Genomic DNA, 26,937 nt, shown 5'->3' on the forward strand with positions numbered 1-26,937 from the left:
TGCTGATGTCACCAGAAGCGTACTGTGCAGGCCCAGTATGGTCTATGCCTGCGCAGTACGCTCCTGGTAACATCAGCGGGAGTGAGGACATGGCAACGCAGGCGGAGTGGTTTTCAGACTTTAAAGTCTGAAATTCCAGAAGTGAACCAGAGGCGGGGCCGGAGCATCGGTGAGTGGCTGCGCGGGCACAGGATGTCTGCGGGGGACCATTAGAAGTAAGTTAAACTCATTTTCCCCCGACCCCCCTACACTATCCCTTTAACCAAGCTGTGACTGTTTCCAGTTTTATGAATGGACGTGGCTGCTGATCGCGGTCACGTCCATTCATTCCAGGCATTGCGCTTGGGTAGAGGACTGTGCGATCCTCTTCCCCAATCCCGGAACACGGAATCCCGACGGAAACGGCGGTGGGAGCGGCACGCACACGTGCAGAGCGGCGGCGGAAACGAGCGACTTATTAAAATGTCCTGTTGCCGTTAACAGGCTCAAACAGGACATTTTCATAAGTTACTTTGTCATTAACTGGTTAATGAACAGCACCGTTGAGCATCAGTTTCCCTTTTTCATGTGTTCCTCACCATTTTCAGCTTCCTCCTTCACATGTAGCAACCCCTCTTTCATATCTAGGTGCCCCTTGGGCTGCAGAAATCTGACCCGGGCTGCACCCCAGTTATTGTAATTAATGTTAAATCTTTTCTCATCGGCAACCTGTGCCAAGAGAACTTTTTAATAACAGCAGAAAGGAGGCACAAGTTCTTGCATGTGTGAATTGTACCTGAGCAGGTTACAGGCTTGTTCTGCCCCAACAATCAGCACTATCTAATGTTTAGTAGAGTAGAGGGCGATATTTAGTGCTGAAACAAAGTGCACTTGCCGGTATCGGCTGCATGTTGTCTAGAATTCACATTAAAGGAAAGCTAAGGTGAGAGTGATAGGGAGGCTGCCATATTTATTTCCTTTTAAACAATGCAAGTTGCCTGGCTGTTCTCCCGATCTTGTGTTTGTAATATATTTAGCCATAGACCCTGAACAAGCACGCAGATCAGGTGCTCTGACTCAAATATGGATTAAGCACATGTTTGTTTTAGGTGTGTGATTCAGACACAGCTGATGCCAGAAAGATCATTTAGACTGCCTGGCAACTGGTATTGTTTATCCCTCTCAGTACTGCACCACTTTTTCTGTTCCGCACACTCTGACGGTTGACATATTCCTGTGCTGATCAGGATCTGTGCTGATTGGCTCCTGATCCAAGTGGTGTCTAGGATAGCCACTGATCATAGTGGCCACTAAAGGCAGGCACAGGGGAGGAAAGTATCTCACCTCTCCTCTCTCTCCTCTGCTCAGGATGGCATCCAGCATCGCACCGTTTTTGCGGCAGTACTAGGCTAGATGTGGTACTGAGCAGAGGGAAGGTGCTCAATGCTGGAGCTAGGGGAGGTGAGTAAATACTTACCCACCATGCTTTCCACTTCCGATCTCTGCACATGGGAGACCACAACACTATCAGGCAAACTATGGAAGGCCACTATATCACTACAGTAAGCTATGGGGAAACTACTGGACCACCAGGGAAGCTAATGAGGAGGCACTAGACCCCCTAGAAAACTATGGGGGACCATTAGACCACCAGAAAAGCTATAGAGTACCCCTAGACCACTGACGAAGCTATGGGGACCACTAGACCACCAGGGAAGCATATGGGGGGCACTACACTAGCAGGGGCATTATTGGGGCCACTAGGTGACCCAAGAAGCATATGGGGGGCAAAATGACCACCAGGGAGGCATATGGAGGGCAAAATGACCACCAAGGAAGCATATGGGGGCCACTAGACTACCAAGGAAGCATATGGAGGGCCACTAGACCTCCAGCGAAGCATATGAGGGGCCACTAGACCCCAAGAGAAGCGCATATGGGGCCCCTAGATCGACCAGGAAATGCATGGAGGACCATTAGAACATCACAGAAACATATGGGGAACCACTCAACCACCAGGGAAACCTATGGGCGAACCACTAAATTACCAGGGAGATCTGTATAAGGGAGGGAGACCATGGGTCAAATGGGGGAAATGTAATAGGGAAACCACAGTAATGGGGATGCAGTGAAAACTATTCAAATAAAATGTATTGTTTAACCAAGTCCACTGTCTATAAGGACCACGCCCTATACATAATAAAATTATTAATTAACCTTCCCCATTAACCCTTTCTCCTTAATGTTTACCATTCATTTAATTATTTTTTTCAGCTCATGGTGAAAAGTACACACTGTGGCAAAAACCCACCTTCACTACAGAATCAAATATCCTCACCATAAATTGTGGCAGGAACAAAATTTAAGTTTTGTTATAAGCGGGAGAAATAGCCAATTAGAATGTGTATTTTTATCTACAGTGGCACTTTTTATTTTAAAACTATAATGGGTAAAAACTGAGAAATAATGATCTTTTTCAGTTTTTTTCTTCTTTATTACTTTCAAAAATATAAAATATAAAATGATTCTTGGAAGAAAATACTTCCCAAAGAAAGACTAGTTTGCCCCCCCCCCAAAAAAATTATATATATATATATATATATATATATCAGTTAGGAGTCTTAAGTAAAATAATTGCTGATTAAATAGGGACATAGCTAAAATATTAAAGCTGCTCTGGTCCTTAAAGCAGAACTGTAGATACTTTTTCAACACACTATTTCAGCCCCAGCAGCCGTCCTGTCCCGCATTGGTCTTCCACAAGCCTCAGTTCTCCCACCTCCAGCTACTTTCGGTTTCGCTGCCTGGCCACTGCGCCTGCGCGGCTCTGGCCATGCGTATCCTTTCTTCGAGGTCTCCGTTATTGCAGAGGGGAATGCGAAGAAAAGATACGCTTAGCAGGACTGCACTGGCCTCAACTTATAAGTCAAGGAACGGAGTGGCGGCAGGAGAACGGAGACTTGTGGAGGACCGGCGCGGGACAGGACGGCTGCTGGGGGCTTGGAGAAGCCCCAGGTAAGTGAAACCGTGTGTTGAAAAAGTATCTACAGTTTCACTTTAAAGTAAACTTGAGATGAAAGAAAAAGTAGGCTTTTACTTACCTGGGGCTTGTCCCACTCCCAATTAGTTTGTTAGGTCCCACAGTGTACTCCTGGTCCCCTTTGTTTTTTCCATTCTCAGCTCCGTTAGCTGCTGTGTATGTGTGGTCCCGACTGTGCTCCTCCACGATTGCGCTCACGTTCTGCATTTACAAGCCTTAAATTACTGTGCATGTGCAGAATGCTCCCAGCTATGGGAGTGTTATCAAGGAGGGGCGTGATCAGGACTGCACATGTGCCTTTAATAGCACAGACAGCTGAACAACAAAGGGGAGCAGGAGGATACAGAGTAATCTGACAGACTATGTGGGGCTGGGAGAAGCCCAGGTAAGTAAAATCCAAGTTTTCTTTCATCTCAGGTTTACTTTAAGTGGGCTTCATATGTTGGCAGGGCAATCTTTAGGATAAATTGCACCCAGGGTGAGAGTATAAAAATTGTGCACGCAACCCTCGCCCCATTCAATCCCCCCCCAAGGACTTGCGAACCCTTACTCTTTAGGGACAGTCACACAGCCACAGATCACAAGTAGATCTGCCTACTTACTAGTGACCAGCCGCTCATCCAGGAGGAAGCAGGGACCAGGAAAACACACAGGTTGAAGAGAGTCAGGAAACCCGACTCCCCCATGGGCACCGCGCACTGACAGCCTGCAGTACCGCTACAGGACATCAGGTGCCATCATGTGTTGGTGACGTGAAGATGACTTGATTCAGACAGCCTAGGAGGAAACAACAAAGGTGATCGTGCTGGTAATCTTCTTCTTCCATTTGGCTGCACCGTGTGTCACCAGCTCCCTACCACCTAGTGGTTATGTCCTTCCACTTCTTCTACTTCTCAGTCTGTGCCCAGGGCGGTCACCCTTCTCGCACTGCCCATGTTAGTACTGTAAGGGTTAAAAGGAAATAAATATGGCAGCTTCCATAACACTTTCACCTCAGCTTCCTTTTAATACCTTCAAAACCAGCGGTGCATTTTTTCCTTCTTTTTTTTTACTAACTACATAAAAGAGCAAATGTGGACTGAAGTAAATAAATTGTTCTGAATGTTGTTACACATTTTTGCTGAAGTTCTTCTGGAGTTTAAAGTACATGATAAAAAAAACACTGAACAAAAGATCTGAAACTGTATATATTTTATTTAAAACTTTGTGTATATTTTATTTATACCTCTTGCTGCCTCAGGCGACCTTGTCAAGCTTGCTCTGTAGAAAAAGAGATATTTCTTCATTCAAATGATTTCGCTGTCTTTTAGCCATGGAATGGTTTAGTGCATGTGATGGAACAGCCTATATCACATAAACTAAGTGGAAAAAATATCTTATAAGATATTAACGGGTGGGTCAGAGATGGAGCTGTGCGCTCGCTGCCTGGGGCCTAAGGTGGCTGGAAACCTCTGAAATGCATTAAGTAATTGGAATAATTTAACAGTCACTTATTATATTATAGGAATCTATAAAAACAGGATGGTATTGTACTTTGTTCTCTGGTTGAACTCGAAGGACGTATGTCTTTTTTCAACCCAAATAATTATGTAACTATGGTATGAAATGCGTATCTCCAAGACAGATGACAATCATTTAACAAGAATAAGAACTCTTTCTTTTTTATGCATCGAATAGCACAATGGTCCTGATCAAATTCACTTTTTTCTCCTAGGTGATATGTTCACAACTTACCAATAAAATGCCTTAAAGGGAACCAGAGGCCCCAGGAAAAAGATACTATACATTCCTGGGGCTTCCTCCAGCCCCATACGCACGGATCACTCCCACGCCGCCGTCCTTTGCTGCCTGGATCCGCCGGTACCGGGTCCCGTCATGGCCGCCAGTCGGCCAGTCAGACGGCAGACGTGGCCAATTGTCCGCATCACACGGCGCTCCCTCTATACAAGTACGCATGAGGCTGCCTACTGCGCAGCCGCATGCGTACGGGTATGGAGGGAGCCGCTGTGATGCGGACAATTGTCCGCGTCCGTCGGAATTGACGGGACCCGGTACCGACGATCCAGGAAGCGGAGGATGGCGGCGTGGGAGCGATCCAGGCTTATGGGGCTGGAAGAAGCCCCAGGTATGTATAAAAGCTTTTTCTTTTTTTTGTACGTTCCTCTCTGGTTCCCTTTAAAAGAAAACCTGTAACAGATAAAAGTGCCCCTGGGGGTACTTACCTCTGGAGAAAGAAGCCTCTGGATCCTATCGAGGCTTCCCCATTCGTCCTCCATCCCACAGTGATCTCGCTGGGCCCCTCCAAATGGCGCCCATGTAAATATTTACCTTTCCCGGCTCCTGTGCAGGAGCAGTAGCGGTTCTCGGCTCGGGATCAGGCGAAAAAAGCTGATCCCAGTCCATGTCCGCTGCACCTGGAGCCGGGGAAGGAAAATATTGCAGGCTCCTGCACCACAGCCTGACAAATTGTCGGCTGTGGTTTCAGGAGGGGCCCAGTGAGACCACCGTGGGACAGAGGACGGGGGAAGCCTCGACAGGATCCAGAGGCATCACCCCCCCCCCCCCCCCCCGAGGTGAGTACCACCCAGGGGCCCATTTTTTTTTTTTTATTACAGAGTCTCCTTAAACCACCAGCAAGCAAGAAAGCACTCAATACTTTTGACAGTACTATTTCAACTACTGTGTGGTACTCTCAATTGCAGTGCTGAAAAGTTGTTTTAAACAGAATATGAAAGATTCTCCTAAGAAAAAACTTAGGAGAAAAGGGGAATTGGACTGGACCCAATAGCCCATATGCGATTAACTTTTTTTTCTGAGTTTTCTCCTAGGTGATATTTTCACACTTTGTCATAAAATACCTTTCACATCACCAGCAAGCAAAAAAAAATACTGAATTTCCTTTTTACCAATCTTTTGGTACTTTTTCAATTGTAAAATGGTTAAAGTGAACCTAAAGCCAGGCAAAAAAAATGAGATGAACTCACCTGGGGCTTCCCTCAGCCCCCTGGAGCCGATCGGTGCCCTCGCAGCCCCGCTCCGATGGTCCAGGACTTGCCGGCGAACACTTCCGGTTTGGCCTTCACCGGCCGACAGGCATGGGAACGCGATAGCAGCAGATATACAGGCTGGGAACGCGAACAATCACTCGCGTTCCCATGTCTGTCGGCTGTGTCCTGTAGCATTCTGTAGTTTGTGGTTTATTGTTTTTGTAGAGGCCACAAATTATGCGACAGACGTGGCAACTGATCTATTTCTCCCTGACTGGAAACCAATCAAGCAGTAATGATTGCTTTACAACCTTGAGCTACTTGGTTTAATTCATATTTCACTTTGACTCGTAAAACTGATTTAATTGCCACCATCAATAGATGGCGTAAAGTTTTGCAAATGCATTGGGGTAAACACTTGAACTTTGGGTAGAGCTACTTAACCACTTAATGACAATCAGACTTATAAAAACGTCCTGCTAGAGCCTCTTAACAGCTCCATGACGTTTTTATAAGTCACACAGTGCTGCTGCCGCTGTGCCCGTGCACGTGCGTTCCCGCGGGCGTGCACGTGAGATTAGTGAAAAACAAAAACTCCATAGAAAAAATACACCTTTATTACCAAATAATATATTGTCACCTTACTTTGTACTAGGGACATAATTAAAATCTTGTAATAACCAAGACAAATAGGCAAATAAAATGTGTGGGTTTTATGTACAGTAGCAATGTTTATATTTAAACTATAGGGAATGAAATTTTTTTTTTCATTTTTTCCTTGTTTTTCCCTTTAAAATGCATAGAAAATAAAGTAATTACTGAAAACAAATATCAACCACAAAAAGCCTAATTAGTGGTGAAAAAAACAAGATATAGATCATTTCATTGTGATTAGTAGTGATTAAGTTATTGGCAAATGAAAGGGATGAGCACTGAAAGGTGAAAATCGCTCTTGTCCGTGAGGGTAAAAAACGCTTTGGGGTGAAGTGGTTAACGCACACCTGAATTGGAAAAAAAACGTTTAACCTACCATAGTTTTTTTAGGTTCGTTGTTGTCCTCTGGGTGCCCCTCCATTGTGCCATTGCCCCCTCAGGAAGATCTGCAACTAGCGCTCTGGTCTCAGCGGCTGTATATGCGCAGTCCTGTCTTCGAGCCTTCTCGATTGCTGAGTGCTTTAATCCATCTCTGCTCCAACCTAATATACCCATTCCCATTACATGTATATGGATTTGAACTGCTGTTTCATGCTCAATCACTAAAAAAAATGTAAACAAAAAATGTTGATAAAATATTCAGAAAATAAATGTAAGCAATAAATATGGGTGGTTTTTTTTCCACAATAATGCCAGTATGAATAATGCATTAAAATTCCTACAAAACCTTTCCACGATGCTTTACTATCTAATCTTACCTAGAAATCCAGAGATGTTTCATTAGTAGTGTGTTTACACCTCCGCCCACAAATACGTGTGTTAGATGAGCAGAGGTTGTATAAAATCTGTTTATTATAAGCTAGCATAGCTGAAGGAGCACCGACAGTAGAGAAAGAGATAAGAACATCTCAAGAATTCACAACGACGCCATCTGGAGAGCACATTGTCACCTAGTTATCCTCACTCCAACCATGGTAGGAGGACCACTTAATTATTTTCACTTTACAAGTCACAAATTAAAATAATTATTATTTTGTTTATAACGAACATGTGGATTTCATGGTAACTTTGTCTTGGTAAGATACTTAATAAATATATAATTTTCAAGACTCCAATCTGAAAAATGTTATGCCGTATTCTTTTAGCATGTTGCATAATTGATGCACTTTGTCACAGCGTTTATCGTATTTCTTTATTTCTAGTACGGATTCATTAATACTTGTTTAAAATCTCTTGTGATAGAAAAATTTGGGGATGACACATGGCAAAAAATAAAGTAAGTATTTTATTAGAGGCATATTTTACTTTGACACTTTAGCTATGTTTTCCCAACGTGTTTTTGTACTAATAATAATTATGCAGGATTAAAGTTCTTAAAATGGGTCCCTGATCATTCATACATTGCATTCTTAATTTTATCTCATTTTAAGATACTGACAAAGCACAGTAAAAGCTGCTACTCTGTTCTATTACTGATATTAATCTGGCTTTAGAAATGCTGACAAATCACTCCCAGCAGGTGCAATAAAAGTGGTATTTTGTGCCTATACAGTTTGTGCTTGGAATTTATCATTCAAAAATGCCCCCTCTCCTCTCCCCCATTTGTACAATCTCTAACTGCACTTTTTCTTCTTCCAATTATTATCAGCACAGCACTTACAACACTTGCTAAAACAGTGAAGGAGGTAAGGTAGTAGCCTCCTGGCCGCAATAGCAGCATAGGGGGCGATATACAGGCTGGGAACGCGATGAATCACTCGCGTTCTCATGCCTGTCGGCCGGTGACGGCCGACCCGGAAGTGTTCGCCCGGCGGGTCCTGGACTATCGGAGCGGGGCTGCGAGGGCACCGATCGACTGCAGGGGGCTGAGGGAAGCCCCAGGTGAGTTAATCTCATTTTTTTTACTTGACTTTAGGTTCACTTTAAAGGACGAAAATAATATTACAATAATAATATGATAATAAATGTAATATATAAAATAATATTGCAAGTATACAAACTTAAAAAATCACATTTAAACCACAGTTAAAAGAATGTCCACTAACACTTAACTTTTAGACTGTAAGCTCGCAAGGGCAGGGCTCTCTCACCCTTTTGTGTCTTGGAATGTTATTTATTTCATAGCTTGCACTGTGTTATACATATTATTCATCATGTTACATCTGCTATTGTAATCACCAGTTCTGTATTTTGTACCAGTGTCCATATTTGATGTATATCATTGTCTGTATTATTATGCACCCCATGTTTGTCTTCCTACTGTGTACAGCCCCACAGAATATGTTGGGGCTTTATAAATAAATAAATAATAATAATAACACCTGGGTGGGGGGGGGGGGGTGGACTTTTGAGCTAAAAAAAATAGGCTTGTGTATAAAGTATCAACTGTTTGTAGAAATAGAGTGTTACCAAATTTTATATACCCACTGTGATAATATTTCCTCTGGATCAATGTATTAATCTAATTTAAAATAATTAATATATATAAATATATATATAATGTAAGTGTACCTTTCACTTATGATTATAGATTACTCTTTTAATTTGTTTTTGGACACGTTTTGTACAGGGGATGGGCTGTTTTTTGTTTATAGCTATGGGTAATGAATCTGTCATTTTCCTTAGTGTTCACAATTACCGGTAAGTGATATAATATTAAGAAATCGGTTGAGATTGATAGATAACTAGCTATGACATCTGAAGATTCGTTTTTAACAATACATTTTTTTTGTATATCGATAGATGCAAGAATAATCTTGTACATTTTCTCGCCATTTAAGTGCATAGTAGTCATACAAAAACACATAATATCAATACATATTAAAAGCCAGCACTGGAAATGTGTTTACTTTTTACACACTATTGGGGCAATAACAATTTCCTTTTTCACTAACAAATTGCTATCAGTATTGTATGACAACATTTATAATTAAGGGCCATTATGGAGGCTCGATCCTTTTCTCCCTTCTGCAGAGAACCACAGTGGAGCATTATATTATCTGCTTCACCGCTGTGGCAGCTGCATGCTCTTTGCTTGCTTGCATACAGCACCTGAGCTACAATTATGCAAACAGAGAGTGTGCAGCTGTCGAAAAGAACAGAGAAAATTCAATACAACACTGGAGCATATAAAATGACGCTCTGCTGCACAACACTGAAATGTGTGGAAGGCAGGGCCGGATTTACCATAAGGCACTGTAAGCATGTGCCTACATGCGCCTGATGATGGAAAGGTGACTCACTCCCTTCCCCTAGTGCCTCCCTCCCCCTTCCCTATGCAGAGTCCCAAGTAAAAAATAAGAGGTTACTCACCCTGCTCTTGCCATTCCATTGACTAGACCCCCCCTAATCTAGACAAAACTGCTGCTGCACCAATGGTAACAATATGATGTGCCAGGATCCACTCTGGAGCACCGAGTATCAATCCATAAACTTTCAAGATCCGCACCATCAAAAGTCCAATTTTATTGTTGTATCAAAATCATAAAAACATGATAAAATAGCATGGGTACATAGCAGATGACGCACAGGCGTTTCGGACCATTACAGTCCTTTCTCAAATCATCATAGACCCACACATCATCATAGACCCACACAGTGTGGGTGTATGATGATTTGAGAAAGGACTGTAATGGTCCGAAACGCCTGTGCGTCATCTGCTATGTACCCATGCTATTTTATCATGTTTTTATGATTTTGATACAACAATAAAATTGGACTTTTGATGGTGCGGATCTTGAAAGTTTATAGACCCCCCCAAGTCAGGGGAACCTCTAGCTACTTAATACTGAGGGTACCTCTGGCTACCTAATACTAAGGGGCGCCTGTAGTTACCTATGACGGGCAAGGGAAATAAGGGAGAAGTGACAGCTGGGACAGGCAGCACACTTGCGGTGCAGTTTGGCAGGTGTTTGTAGGTTCATGGAGGGTGAAGTCTAAGGTCCCAGGACATTATATACAGTGCCTATAAGCTCCTGTGAGGTAAATTCAGCCTGATAGAAGGGGTGCTGGGAGAACATATTATGATGCATGATGCAGATAATCTCACAGTGGTGTGGAACATTCTGCTTATCTCATGAAGTGGAGTGGTGTGAGTAAGGGTCAGAGTCCGAACCAGATGATTCCACAGTGCTGATGTCCTGTTTGTCAACAATGGTAGCCCGTACCTAGAATTGAATGTCATTTTTAACAGTCTCCTGGACAAGATAATGGTAAGCTTCCACTTCAAAAATAATACAAAAAGTAGCACTTCAAAGTAATACAAGATTTCCTGCCGCAATCTGTCATAACTGTACATACAATTCAAGGAGAAACACTGTGCTCCAATTTACAATCACTCAAAGTTACCCTTTATGGCTTTGAAACTTCAAGTAGTCACCTTACTCATCTAGTCATCTTATAAAATAGTGTTGTGCTCAATAAATTTTACTTCACTATCTCAGGCACTGAGTTATACATGTCTGAGTCAGAAGGCCACAAGCCTCTTTCTGTATGGATGTCACATGTGCTGTTTGTGGAGCTCCACAGGAGAAATAGCCATTGGTTCTAGTAGGTTCTCTTCAGCACAGACATCATACATCCAGTTATGCAGACTGGCTACAATCCATTTCCCAGAATTCTTCTCAGCTTTTATCTGGCTTACGGGTTGGGCTCTCTTTCTCTCTCCCTGGCATCTTGCTTAGCATATTCCTCAAAGCTTTTTTTGGAGAAAAGATACCACAAATGGCAAACTAGAAATAGTTAACACAATGAAATGTCAATGGTTGAAGCAATGCAGACAAGAACTAATGGTGATTACGGAGGAAAGTGTAAGTGTAATTTTCCTCAGGTTACATTCGAAAGCTGTCATGATCCTTTGTGGAAAATGTCATTTATATCTGGCCAATGTTAAACAGATTTATCCAGTCATCAGCAAGGAGGACGTGTGGAAGCACCATTTTGAATAACAACGGCAATTAACAGAAGTGCATTTGCTATAAAATTCACATCGGGTTTGAGTGTCCAGGCAACAGTAGATAGAAGAAAGTTAGTGACATATTGGGTCACATACCTGTGCTACCACAAAACCAGCCTGGCAGAGCGACCACACCAGTCAGTCCTCCAGATCATGTGACCACCCTTCTGTTCTACTCCCTGTGTGAACATTTATATTTACATTTGTTTTGCAGAAGTTCAGCTGACGTTCAGGATACTTTCATGACTTATGAAGTTTATGATGATGTTATTACATTACGGCTGGTCAAAGAGGTTTGCAATATGCTAGGTAAGAATTCCTATTACCAATAACACTTTTACATATAGCCTTGAACAAACACGCATTTGTGAAAGGCTATAACATTTTTTAGACTGATGTATCCTTTTCTGCTGTGCAAGATAGTCACTTTCCACTGATTACCTTATGTGTGATGATGCCTCCTTCCTTTCTCATGTGGCCTGTGTCTCCCCTCTACTCCATTCTGATGGTCTATCTCACATTTTAATGTGCTTCTCCACCAGTTTCAAGGCCTCTTACTTCACCCTCCCTCTCCCTCCATCAATGATGCATTTTCCATGTCTCGGATCTATATGGGGGAATGGTGACCACACTTGTCATAAGGGAGTAATGATGACTGTACTTGTTATTTGGGGGTAATGACTGGTGCATGTTGTATAAGGGGTAATAATTGCTGTATTTCTATGGTTGGCCAGTTATTGGGGCATTTCCTATGTTGGGGTAATTATTGCTGCATTTCTTATGTAGGGGTAAGCATTGCTGAATTTGCTATGCTTTGGTGTAACGATTGCCACACTTGCTATGTGGGGATAAGATTTGCTGCATTTGTTATTTGGAGATAATGTATGGTGAATTGTTTATGTCAGAATGACAGGCTAACACCGTATATTAGTGACAAGGAACGGGGAATAAAAAGTATATATCATCTGGAAATTAAAACCCATATTCATTTAATCAACTAAGGAGACATTGCATTTATTTTATTTTCGTCAAACAGGTCCATATGCAAGTAACCTTTTATCTTGAGTTTTCACTTAGGTGATATGTTTACACCGTGTCAGTGCTTTTTCAACCATCAGCAAGGAAGCAAATATGTAATTTTCATACTACCTTTTCATCTACTTTTTGGTAGTTTTCAATGGTAAAGTTTTGAAAAGTTATTTTAAAGAGAAGATGAAAAATGATTTCCTAGGAGAAAACTAGGCCCCTATTCAATTCACTTTTTCTCCTATCGTTTCACCTAGGAGATCATTTTTCATCTTCTGTTTAAAATAACTTTTCATCACTCTGCAATTGAAAAAGAAAGAGTATTAGTCCATATGCAATTCACTTTTTTTTCTCTTGAGTTTTCTCCTAGAAGATAATTCTTCATTAAGGGCTTGTTCACACTATGAGCTCTTTTGGTTTTTTTTGTTTCTTTCAAGCGCTGGCGATTTTTAAAAGTGCTTTAAAAGCACTTGGGCAACAATTTCCTATGTGAGTATTCTACATCAGCAATGAGCTTACTTTCCAATCGCAAACGCGGCTCCTGCACCATTTCCTGAGCGTTTGCAATTCAATGCAAGATATAGGGAAATCGCTAAGCGCTTGAAAAAGTGCCTGGAAAAGTGATTTTGTGATCGCTTTTCCTCACAAAGTACATTAAAGTTATTTAGTTCCAGGTCAAAGAGTTCACTTCCTGATTGTTTCCTTTAAAAATAAACGCTAATCACTTAGCAAAAGCGCTTAGAAAAAAAAATCATTAATTGCTCAGAAAGCGCTGTAAAAAGTGCTTTCAAAAACACACACAAAAGCGCTCAGCGCTTACAATTGTGCTGGCGATTCCTACTGTGAACAAGGCCTTACTGTTTCAAACAAATTCCCAGCACTCTGCAATAGAAAAAATACCAAAACTAGGGGAAAAAGTATTGTCAAGATTATTTTGAGTATTTTCTTGCTTGCTGGTGGTTCAAAAGGCATTTTGTGAGGAGGTGTGAAAAATATCACCTAGGTAGGGGCATAACTAGAAATCACTGGGCCCCCCTGCGAAAATTTGGATGCCCCCCCCCCCCCATAGTAATGGGGCACCGTTTCACCATAAAATAATCGTAATGCAGCAATGTTTCACCAGAAATGAATCGTAAAGTGGGCAGCATTTCACCATAAAATAATTGTAAAGTGGGCAGCATTTAACCAGAAATTAATCATAAATTGGGCAGCATTTCATCAGAAATTAATCGTAAATTGGGCAGCATTTCACCAGAAATCATAGATTGGGCAGCATTTCACCATAAAATATTTGTAAAGTGAGCAGCATTTCACCATAAAATAATCGTAAAGTGGGCAGCAGTCACCAGAAAATAATCGTAAAGTGGCCAGCAGTCATCAGAAAATAATCGTAATGTGGGCAGCAGTCATCAGAAAATAATCGTACTGTGGGCAGCAGTCACCAGAAAATAATCGTAAAGTGGGCAGCAGTCACCAGAAAGTCGTAATGTGGGCAGCATTCACCAGAAAATCGTAATGTGGGCAGCATTCACCAGAAATCGCAATGTGGGCAGCATTTACCAGAGAATCGTAATGTGGGCAGCAGTCACCAGGAAATCGTAATATGGGCCGCAGTCACCAGAAAATCGCAATGTGGGCAGCAGGCACCAGAAAATCGTAATGTGGGCAGCAGGTACCAGAAAATCGTAATGTGGGCAGCAATCACCAGAAAATCGCAATGTGGGAAGCAGGCACCAGAAAATCGCAATGTGGGCCGCAGTCACCAGAAAATCGCAATGTGGGCAGCAGGCACCAGAAAATCGTAATGTGGGCAGCAATCACCAGAAAATCGCAATGTGGGAAGCAGGCACCAGAAAATCGCAATGTGGGCAGCAGTCACCAGAAAATCGCAATGTGGGCAGCAGGCACCAGAAAATCGCAATGTGGGCAGCAGTCACCAGAAAATCGCAATGTGGGCAGCAGGCACCAGAAAATCGCAATGTGGGCAGCAGGCACCAGAAAAAAATGCACCTGTGAAAAAAACACCCAATTCACTCACCTGGCAGAAGTCACCTCTCCCAGTCGGCCTCTTGCGTGGAGCTCTCCCGACGATCCTCCAGCAGCACATCTCCCGCGCTGACAGGCAGAGAGCAGGGCTATGGCAAGATGGGGCCCGAAGCCCTGTACTGGAGACACAAATAGTCTCCAGTGCAGGGATTCAGAAGCCATCTTTCCGTAGCCCTGCTCTGCCTCTCGGGAGACTGCGGGCTGCGGGGAATGAACTGCCGCAGCGTCTATTAGATGCCCTGGCCAGTTCCACACCTGGCTGGGGGGTCCCACAATCGAGGGGGGGGGGGGGGGGTCAGCGCTCCCCCCGCACTAGGCTGGCCCCAGTAGTTACCCCAGTGCACCTAGGAGAAAACGCAGGAGAAAAAGTGAATTGCATATGGGCCATTGTCTTACTTGCTGGTGGCTTCAAAAGCTTTTTAATGATAAGGCGTGAATATATCACCTAAGAGAAAACTTAGAAGAAAATTCCTCATAAGGCAAAAAATAACGGGGAAAGCTGAAGTACAGTAATTCTTAATTATTTAAAGACCAAATATACTTTTGCAATTTCAGCTGTGCCTGAGGAAGAGGTTCTGAAGCTATTTGGAGCCTACTTCTTCTCCTTCTGCAAGCAGTCTGGATATGACCGAATGTTACGGACTCTGGGTGGAAATCTAATGGAATTCATTGAGAATCTCGATGCACTTCATAGTTTTCTTACACTCTCCTATAAGGTATTACTTTATTCTCTATTTTAATGAACGTGGTGAATGGGTATTCAAAGTATAATAGCCAAACTTAGAAAACCACATTAGTACAAATAGACAGCTAACAGAAACCTGACCATTAAATCATTCCAGATGAGGCCTGCAGTCAGGGGTGTAACTAGGAGGGAGCAGTCCCTGCAGGAGGGCCAGAGATAAGGGGGGCCTCAACTACTAATCTTCCCTTTCTCTGATACCTCAGATCAGGGGTTTTGTGGCTACACATATTATAGGTGTGAAGAGCCTGATGGCCAAACTTTTTAAAGGATACCCGAACTGACATGTGACATGATGAGATAGACATGTGTATGTACAGTGCCTAGCACACAAATAACTATGCTGTGTTCCTTTTTTTCTTTCTCTGCCTGAAAGAGTTAAATATCAGGTATGTAAGTGGCTGACTCAGACAGGAAGTGACTACAGTGTGACCCTTACTGATAATAAATTCCAACTATAAAACACTTTCCTACCAGAAAATGGCTTCTGAGAGTAGGAAAAAGGTAAAAAGGGGAATTTCTTATCAGTGAGGGTCACACTGTAGTCACTTCCTGTCTGAGTCAGGACTGAGTCAGCCACTTACATACCTGATATTTAACTCTTGCAGGCAGAGAAAGAAAAAAGGAACACAGCATGTAAATACACATGTCTATCTCATCATGTCACATGTCACTTCGGGTATCCTTTAAGAACCTTGTAAGATGGGACTCCAGGCTGTGAGGGTCACCAATAAGAGGCAAAGGAAGGGTTGTGAATATTAAGGGGTTTTGCTGGGGAGCCCCATGATTTGGAGTTACACCCCTGCCTGCAGTGCAAACATCAAAATAAACCCCTTACTTATGGAATTTGAACCGATGGGGGCAGCCATATTGTTCTAATATTTGGGTGAATGCAGCCCACCTGATATCTGCTGCATACAGTTTGTGCATGTGCCTCTCCTATACGTTATCATGTCTCTCTCCCTTCCTCCTACTGTCATCTCATTATGTTATCTCCCTTTTCCCCTAGTGCTTCATTGTATCTTGTCTACCTTTCTTCCTGCTATGTCCATTTCATTATTGACACCCCCTCCATCTCAGAGTTGTCTCATGGTCACCTGATTATTTGTTTACCTGCTCCTTGCACTCTGATATGTCAGTACTGCAGTGTCTTCTTTTTACACTTTTTAAAGTTAGCCAATAAATGGTATCATCCTGATTCAAAACTTCCTGTTCTCTCTGCCATCTTCAAATTTCATAAAAATCAATCAGAAACATCCACCACTCCAGATCGATTTATATCTAAAAAATGGGAAATGTAATCGGATTTAGTGCTCGAATGAAGAAAAACTTTTGATTCTTTTGGAAATCCGATCGTTTTTATCGAACTACCATAAAAATCGGATTATTTTATTGTATCATGTGTGGCCACCTTTACACGTGGTGCTCCTCTTTTTCTTGTTGAGTACAGCCATTCTTTCATAAGTTTTTTAGGCATATTTCCTTCCACCATTTCCCAGCCACCTAATGCCCTGTGCTTTTATATGTCTGATAATATTTTGTCCCTCTATTATTTCTTCTAGCTCATGGTTTTACAGTAGCGTATTCTTCAGATATCTCCTTCTTTCCTTGGTCCAATAATTCTTCTTAGTATCTTTCTTTCGAATGTTCTTTTTTTTTTTAACCAAATTTCGAATGTTCTTAAATCTTGTGAATTTGGCATTAAAAGTCGCCCATTACAATCTTTAAATCATATTTTGGTATTTTACAGAGAGCTTGTTCCATTTCTTCATAGACACATCTTTCTCTTGAAAGAAAGGGGGAGAACCGAGAGCCCAATATGGTGTAGTATGTTAATAAGGTGATGTCTGATGCAAACACACACAATGGTTATACTCACAAGGACGGGTCACCTCCAAGGCAACCACTGGATAAGCAGGCGGGGAGAATTGTAACCTGACCCCGCTCAGGGTTAAGAAGTCGCTCTCTGTAGATAGAAGGAAATGGGGATACACCCCTCCACCAAGGGTGGACTAAACAGTTATGTGGTATAACAACAGAGGCGCCAAGTAGAGTAAAATTAGTTAAAATTGTTAAAAAGGGGGAAGTGGGTGGACTCACCTCCCTTCTGAAAAAATGGCCAGACAACGGGCAGGTTACTTCAAGTTTAAAGTAACATTTATTATGAGCTCCAAAAGTGCAACACGTTTCACGGGTAACAGTCCCGCTTCTTCAGGCAAACAATTTTTGGAGGGAGCTGGGCAAGGGAAACAAAAGAGAAAAGGGGAATGCCAGAGGAACGCTAGATACAAGCACCCGAAGATGCACCAAAACTACAAAAATGTCATGAAAGACTTACAAACAGCGGTAAGGCTATGCATAAATCATAAATTGCATAATAACTTACATAATAAATTACAGCAGAATCCATAACATAAATAAAATGACTGTGCAATTGTAACAGGTACATGGGGGTGCATCATAAAAACAAACGGCAATAATATAGTCAGTGGGTATGAATGAAGGTGTTGTTATGCATATAGAATTGATTGAAGCATTATTCAAAATGCATATGTAAAGCGACGGTGCGATTGTAATGGTGTTATTCGAAATGCATATGTGAGGTAGCATGTAAAGTAGCATAGCGCTGCAGTTAACTCTAGGATTTTGTGTGCATAGAAGCCACTGATCTTAATGAGTTGCATATAATATGGACAAGTGCAAAGTAGTGTAGAATATACAAAACATAATGGTACTATGCATGAAAATAAATGAATATACTAAAACAATTATATATGTACATGTACATGTACATTGGCGATGTGATACACCGTTCTGACAAATTAGCTATCAGTGGAGGAGGGGAGGAGATGTATAAAAATGTGCTTATACAACAGTGGTAGGACTATGCATAAATTATAAATTGCATAGTAACTTACATAATAAATAACAGCAGAGTCCATAGCACATATATAAAATGACTGTGCAATTGTAACAGGTACATGGGGGTGCATCATAAAACAAACCGCCAATAATATGGTCAATGAGTATGAATGAGGGTGTTATGCATATAGAATGGATTGAAGCATTATTCAAAATGCATATGTAAAGTGACAGTGCGATTGAAATGGTGTTATTCAAAATGCATACGTGAGGTAGCATGTAAAGTAGCATAGCGCTGCAATTAAACTCTAGGATTTTGTGTGCATAAAAGCCACTGATCTTAATGAGTTGCATATAATATGGACAAGTGCAATGTAGTATAGAATATACAAAACATAAGGGTACTATGCATCAAAATAAATGAATATACTAAAACAATTATATATGTACATTAGCAATGTGATAAACCGTTCTGACAAATTAGCTATCATTGGAAGAGGTGAGGAGATGTGTTAAAATGTACTTATAAAAACATTAGACTTACCAAAGTCGGGTCAAGAGCCAGATATAGCGCCTCTGTGGGGTTGGGGATGCTCTGACTCTCATTTATATATCAATTGAGGGCAGGAGTGGAAGTCCTTATTGGTCTGTGGTCAGCCAGGTGTGGGCGGTGTAGGGGAGGATAAAGTGTGTGTTGTGTGCATGTTAAATAGGACGTGGGAGAAAGAATCTGCATAGGAATGAATGTGGCGAAATCAGAGGAATAATCCGTTCAAATACGGACATGGGGGGGGGTTTATTGGTTACAGTATGTATTTATCTGGAACAACCCGGGGCACGAGGGAGCTGAAGAAGGCAGACAAGTTATAAATATATAACAAAGCGCATAAAATATAGCAACAAAGCATAAAAACAGCATATGATAAAAGGGGTTAAAAATTGGTTCGTATCAAACTGTGCATGAAGTGAGGTTAAAAAAACTTGTGTCAGCACTCACTCAGAGTCGATATATAGCTTGGAGGTGGAAGAAAACAATAAGATGTTTTTAATTTTTGTATAAATGCAAAACTATGTCAAATTGCATAAAATTGTATGAGCCACAAAATTCAATACCGAACCAATAGTTATTAGCCGCATATAAAAATTATAAACATAAAAATGTATGCAACAAAAATAAAAGCAGGATCACAAAGATTGGGTGAGAATAAAAGAGAGGACCAAAGAAATAAATTTAAAAGTATAATTCAATAAATTTTTTCTAATTGTTCATTTAAACCTTCTGGTGTCAGTGTTTTAAGAATTTGAATCCAGAACATTTCCTTATTCCTAAGAACCTCAAAAGCATTCTGCGGTGGAATGGACTCGATTAGTGTGAATTTGAGTGTTTGCGGGTTACAATTGTGAATGGAACTGAAATGGCGGGAGACGCTGTGAAGTTGATAGTTTTTTTAATATATTTCGTTTGTGTTGTCATATTCTGCTTCGGACAAGCTGGGTGGTTCGTCCCACGTATTGAATGTTGCAAGAACAGGAGATTACATAGATAACGTTCCTGGAGGAGCAGGTGATGTGTTGTTTAATGTCATATTGGGTTTTGGTGGTATTTGATGAGAAGGAATTGGTATTATTAATAAAACAACAGGCAGTGCATCTGGAGTTTTCACAGGGGAAGGAACCTGGGTTTGAGTTAGGAGTGGTCGTCATGTCACTGGGGATATGGTGGCGGTGCTTGCTGGGTGCTAGGAGGCTTTTTAGGTTAGGAGCCCTTCTAAATGTAAGCAGAGGGGTTTTGGGTATGGTTGGTTTAAGGTGGGGATCCTGTGCCAGAATCTCCCATCTGTTTTGTAATATGGATCTAATCTGTTTGTGGTGTTGGCTGAATCCAGTGATGAATCTGGGAAACACATTGGGAAGGGTTGAGGAAACGGTCATGCGGGTATTGGTGGCCGTGGCCTTCCATTTCGCATCTTTAATCAGTTTTTTTGGGTAACCCCGTTCGATGAACTTTTTAGTAAGAATGTCAGATTGGGAATGGTAGTCTGCGAGGTCAGTGCAATTACGGAAAATTCTGCGGTACTGGCTGTAGGGTGTATTAGTGGTCCATGGGCGGTGATGGTGGCTGTCAAAATGGATATAGTTATTGGAATCTACTTTTTTGAAATGTGTCTTGGTTTTGATGTTGTTAGTGTCAATGAATAGAACCAGATCCAGAAAGTCAATGGTGTTTGGGTGGTGTTGATGAGTGAATGTTAGACCAGCTGGATTATCATTTTAAAAAGTGAGAAATGTGGGAATGAGGGACTGGTCGCCCTTCCAAATAAAAATCAGATCGTCAATGTATCTTTTGTATAAAACAATATTGTTGGTGAATGGATGTATCTGAGATAATTTGAGATGTTCCAATAGACCCATGGACAGATTGGCGTATGAAGGTGCAAACAAGCTCCCCATGGCAGTGCCTGAAATTTGGTGGTAATGGTTGTCGGCAAAAGAAAAAACATTATGTTGTAAAATGAATTCTGCACACTGGGTAATGAAAAGTTGTTGAGACGAGGGCATGAGTGGATTGGAGGAAAGGAAATGTGTTAGTGATCTGAGGCCGAATGCATGTGGGATATTGGTATATAGAGAAGAGACATCGCATGTTAACCAGCTGTATTCTGTATTCCAGGCGGTAGTATTCAAAATTTGGATGAGGTGTTGGGAATCTTTTAAATATGATGGTAAATTTTGTACGTGGGGTTGCAAGTGGTAGTCTACGAATTTGGATAGGTTGCTAGTGATAGATTCTATACCTGAAATGATGGGCCTGCCGGGTGGATTGGTGAGAGTCTTGTGGATTTTTGGAAGATAATAAAAAAAGGGTGTTTTGGGATGGTGATTGATGATAAAATTCCTTTCATTTTTGGAGATGATGCCGTTTAGAAATGCTTGATTAATGAATGATTTGAGATTGGCATTCTGGATTGGAGTGGGATCAGTGTCCAGTCTATTGTAATGTAGTGGGTTGTCGAGGAGTCTGTGTGCCTCCCGTAGGTAATCGGTTTTGTTAAGTATAACTATACCCCCACCTTTGTCGGCGGGCTTGATGGTGATGTCTCGGTTATTTTTGAGGATATTAAGGGCTCTTTTCTCAGAGGGGGTGAGATTGGATCGGGAGGGTGGTGTGTCAAGGTCAAGCTGTTGCAGGTCATTGAGCACTAGTGTATAAAAAGTTTCGATGAAATTTCCTTTGGAGGAAGTGGGATAAAAGCGTGAGCGTCCTTTCAGATGTGTATTGATGTATTTTTCAGTTTGAATTTCATTAGTATTGGCTGTGTAGGTTGGTAGTTGGTCATTGGCTGTGATGATGAGTATATTATCAGTGTCTTTTAAAGACGTTTCCTGTTTCTTTATAGCAAATGCCTTTTGAGGGTTAATTTGCGGATGTATGAATTAAGTTCAATGAATAATTTGGTCATCTGTGAGGAGTTAGTGGGGCAAAATGAAAGGCCCTTTTCTAATAACTGGGTTTCCTGGGAAGTTAAAATATGATTGGAAAGATTAAAGATGCAACGTGTTTGTTCAATTGGATTGGTTATGGGGGAATTGATATTTCTGTTCTGTTTCTTTTTTCTTTTCCCTCTGTGTCCTCTTTTACCAGAATCAGGAAAAGAGGACACAGAGGGGAAAGAAAAAAGAAACAGAACAGAAATATCAATCCCCCAATAACCAATCCAATTGAACAAACACGTTGCATCTTTAATCTTTCCAATCATATTTTAACTTCCCAGGAAACCCAGTTATTAGAAAAGGGCCTTTCATTTTGCCCCACTAACTCCTCACAGATGACCAAATTATTCGTTGAACTTAATTCATACATCCGCAAATTAACCCTCAAAAGGCATTTGCTATAAAGAAACAGGAAACGTCTTTAAAAGACACTGATAATATACTCATCATCACAGCCAATGACCAACTAACAACCTACACAGCCAATACTAATGAAATTCAAACTGAAAAATACATCAATACACATCTGAAAGGACGCTCACGCTTTTATCCCACTTCCTCCAAAGGAAATTTCATCGAAACTTTTTATACACTAGTGCTCAATGACCTGCAACAGCTTGACCTTGACACACCACCCTCCCGATCCAATCTTACCCCCTCTGAGAAAAGAGCCCTTAATATCCTCAAAAATAACCCAGACATCACCATCAAGCCCACCGACAAAGGTGGGGGTATAGTTATACTTAACAAAACCGATTACCTACGGGAGGCACACAGACTCCTCGACAACCCACTACATTACAATAGACTGGACACTGATCCCACTCCAATCCACAATGCCAATCTCAAATCATTCATTAATCAAGCATTTCTAAACGGCATCATCTCCAAAAATGAAAGGAATTTTATCATCAATCACCATCCCAAAACACCCTTTTTTATTATCTTCCAAAAATCCACAAGACTCTCACCAATCCACCCGGCAGGCCCATCATTTCAGGTATAGAATCTATCACTAGCAACCTATCCAAATTTGTAGACTACCACTTGCAACCCCACGTACAAAATTTACCATCATATTTAAAAGATTCCCAACACCTCATCCAAATTTTGAATACTACCGCCTGGAATACAGAATACAGCTGGTTAACATGCGATGTCTCTTCTCTATATACCAATATCCCACATGCATTCGGCCTCAGATCACTAACACATTTCCTTTCCTCCAATCCACTCATGCCCTCGTCTCAACAACTTTTCATTACCCAGTGTGCAGAATTCATTTTACAACATAATGTTTTTTCTTTTGCCGACAACCATTACCACCAAATTTCAGGCACTGCCATGGGGAGCTTGTTTGCACCTTCATATGCCAATCTGTCCATGGGTCTATTGGAACATCTCAAATTATCTCAGATACATCCATTCACCAACAATATTGTTTTATACAAAAGATACATTGACGATCTGATTTTTATTTGGAAGGGCGACCAGTCCCTCATTCCCACATTTCTCACTTTTTAAAATGATAATCCAGCTGGTCTAACATTCACTCATCAACACCACCCAAACACCATTGACTTTCTGGATCTGGTTCTATTCATTGACACTAACAACATCAAAACCAAGACACATTTCAAAAAAGTAGATTCCAATAACTATATCCATTTTGACAGCCACCATCACTGCCCATGGACCACTAATACACCCTACAGCCAGTACCGCAGAATTTTCCGTAATTGCACTGACCTCGCAGACTATCATTCCCAATCCGACATTCTTACTAAAAAGTTCATCGAACGGGGTTACCCAAAAAAACTGATTAAAGATGCGAAATGGAAGCCCACGGCCACCAATACCCGCATGACCGTTTCCTCAACCCTTCCCAATGTGTTTCCCAGATTCATCACTGGATTCAGCCAACACCACAAACAGATTAGATCCATATTACAAAACAGATGGGAGATTCTGGCACAGGATCCCCACCTTAAACCAACCATACCCAAAACCCCTCTGCTTACATTTAGAAGGGCTCCTAACCTAAAAAGCCTCCTAGCACCCAGCAAGCTCCGCCACCATATCCCCAGTGACATGACGACCACTCCTAACTCAAACCCAGGTTCCTTCCCCTGTGAAAACTCCAGATGCACTGCCTGTTGTTTTATTAATAATACCAATTCCTTCTCATCAAATACCACCAAAAAGCCAATATGACATTAAACAACACATCACCTGCTCCTCCAGGAACGTTATCTATGTAATCTCCTGTTCTTGCAACATTCAATACGTGGGACGAACCACCCAGCTTGTCCGAAGCAGAATAGGACAACACAAACGAAATATATTAAAAAACTATCAACTTCACAGCGTCTCCCGCCATTTCAGTTCCATTCACAATTGTAACCCGCAAACACTCAAATTCACACTAATCGAGTCCATTCCACCGCAGAATGCTTTTGAGGTTCTTAGGAATAAGGAAATGTTCTGGATTCAAATTCTTAAAACACTGACACCAGAAGGTTTAAATGAACAATTAGAAAAAATTTATTGAATTATACTTTTAAATTTATTTCTTTGGTCCTCTCTTTTATTCTCACCCAATCTTTGTGATCCTGCTTTTATTTTTGTTGCATACATTTTTATGTTTATAATTTTTATATGCGGCTAATAACTATTGGTTCGGTATTGAATTTTGTAGCTCATACAATTTTATGCAATTTGACATAGTTTTGCATTTATACAAAAATTGAAAACATCTTATTGTTTTCTTCCACCTCCAAGCTATATATCGACTTTGAGTGAGTGCTGACACAAGCATTTTTAACCTCACTTCATGCACAGTTTGATACGAACCAATTTTTAACCCCTTTTATCATATGCTGTTTTTATGCTTTGTTGCTATATTTTATGCGCTTTGTTATATATTAATAACTTGTCTGCCTTCTTCAGCTCCCTCGTGCCCCGGGTTGTTCCAGATAAATACATACTGTAACCAATAAACCCCCCCCCATGTCCGTATTTGAACGGATTATTCCTCTGATTTCGCCACATTCATTCCTATGCAGATTCTTTCTCCCACGTCCTATTTAACATGCACACAACACACACTTTATCCTCCCCTACACCGCCCACACCTGGCTGACCACAGACCAATAAGGACTTCCACTCCTGCCCTCAATTGATATATAAATGAGAGTCAGAGCATCCCCAACCCCACAGAGGCGCTATATCTGGCTCTTGACCCGACTTTGGTAAGTCTAATGTTTTTATAAGTACATTTTAACACATCTCCTCACCTCTTCCAATGATAGCTAATTTGTCAGAACGGTTTATCACATTGCTAATGTACATATATAATTGTTTTAGTATATTCATTTATTTTGATGCATAGTACCATTATGTTTTGTATATTCTATACTACATTGCACTTGTCCATATTATATGCAACTCATTAAGATCAGTGGCTTTTATGCACACAAAATCCTAGAGTTTAATTGCAGCGCTATGCTACTTTACATGCTACCTCACGTATGCATTTTGAATAACACCATTTCAATCGCACTGTCACTTTACATATGCATTTTGAATAATGCTTCAATCCATTCTATATGCATAACACCCTCATTCATACTCATTGACCATATTATTGGCGGTTTGTTTTATGATGCACCCCCATGTACCTGTTACAATTGCACAGTCATTTTATATATGTGCTATGGACTCTGCTGTTATTTATTATGTAAGTTACTATGCAATTTATAATTTATGCATAGTCCTACCACTGTTGTATAAGCACATTTTTATACATCTCCTCCCCTCCTCCACTGATAGCTAATTTGTCAGAACGGTGTATCACATCGCCAATGTACATGTACATGTACATATATAATTGTTTTAGTATATTCATTTATTTTCATGCATAGTACCATTATGTTTTGTATATTCTACACTACTTTGCACTTGTCCATATTATATGCAACTCATTAAGATCAGTGGTTTCTATGCACACAAAATCCTAGAGTTAACTGCAGCGCTATGCTACTTTACATGCTACCTCACATATGCATTTCGAATAACACCATTACAATCGCACCGTCGCTTTACATATGCATTTTGAATAATGCTTCAATCAATTCTATATGCATAACAACACCTTCATTCATACCCACTGACTATATTATTGCCGTTTGTTTTTATGATGCACCCCCATGTACCTGTTACAATTGCACAGTCATTTTATTTATGTGTTATGGATTCTGCTGTAATTTATTATGTAAGTTATTATGCAATTTATGATTTATGCATAGCCTTACCGCTGTTTGTAAGTCTTTCATGACATTTTTGTAGTTTTGGTGCATCTTCGGGTGCTTGTATCTAGCGTTCCTCTGGCATTCCCCTTTTCTCTTTTGTTTCCCTTGCCCAGCTCCCTCCAAAAATTGTTTGCCTGAAGAAGCGGGACTGTTACCCGTGAAACGCGTTGCACTTTTGGAGCTCATAATAAATGTTACTTTAAACTTGAAATAACCTGCCCGTTGTCTGGCCACTTTTTCAGAAGGGAGGTGAGTCCACCCACTTCCCCCTTTTTAACAATTTTAACTAATTTTACTCTACTTGGTGCCTCTGTTGTTATACCACATAACATCTTTCTCTGTTTCTTCTTTATCTTCAATTGGATAGCTAAAATGCAAATGCGCAAATATACTGTATGTTCACAATAGTTATCATTTTGCTTAGAATTTTTTCGCATTTTTGTATATAATTGCCATGTTTTGTCAGACATGTCCCTTTAGCATGCTCAGTCAACTTTTTTTTTTTTTGCTATTTATGTAAAAAAAAAATGTTTGTGCATTACACAAACATAATTTTGCTTTACATTCAAATTTTACTCTTTAGAATTCCAACTTTCAACTCGACATTGCTAAATTCTAAAGGCAAAATTTAAAATTCTGAATTTTGTGAAATCTGTGCCCTCGTCCCTGCAAGTGAGATTTGCGCATACTCATTACAAAAAAGCAGCTTAATTCTACTGAGCATGTATGGACCTTATCTGAGCATGCTCATTCCGGATGAGCTTGTCCATGGCCGGGAGTGTGATAGAAGATGAAGGACTCTGCACTGGAACTGTGGGCTCTACCAGGGGATGGGAAACTTCTGG

The 26,937-nt window shown here is 41.0% G+C and overlaps 1 protein-coding gene across 1 annotated transcript in view; it reads left to right on the forward strand.

Moving 5' to 3' along the window:
- The first annotated feature begins 887 nt into the window (after window positions 1-887).
- Window positions 888-26,937, forward strand: part of LOC137544824 (guanylate cyclase soluble subunit beta-2-like) — a 64,127-nt gene continuing 38,077 nt past the window's right edge. Inside the window, exons 1-6 of the mRNA XM_068265917.1 lie at window positions 888-922; window positions 2,849-2,994; window positions 4,524-4,579; window positions 7,863-7,936; window positions 11,829-11,923; window positions 15,242-15,402. Coding sequence (XP_068122018.1) covers window positions 888-922; window positions 2,849-2,994; window positions 4,524-4,579; window positions 7,863-7,936; window positions 11,829-11,923; window positions 15,242-15,402 — 567 coding nt within the window. The remainder of the gene's footprint in view (window positions 923-2,848; window positions 2,995-4,523; window positions 4,580-7,862; window positions 7,937-11,828; window positions 11,924-15,241; window positions 15,403-26,937) is intronic.

This window comes from Hyperolius riggenbachi, chromosome 2, assembly GCF_040937935.1.
Source record: "Hyperolius riggenbachi isolate aHypRig1 chromosome 2, aHypRig1.pri, whole genome shotgun sequence".
NCBI lineage: Eukaryota > Metazoa > Chordata > Amphibia > Anura > Hyperoliidae > Hyperolius > Hyperolius riggenbachi.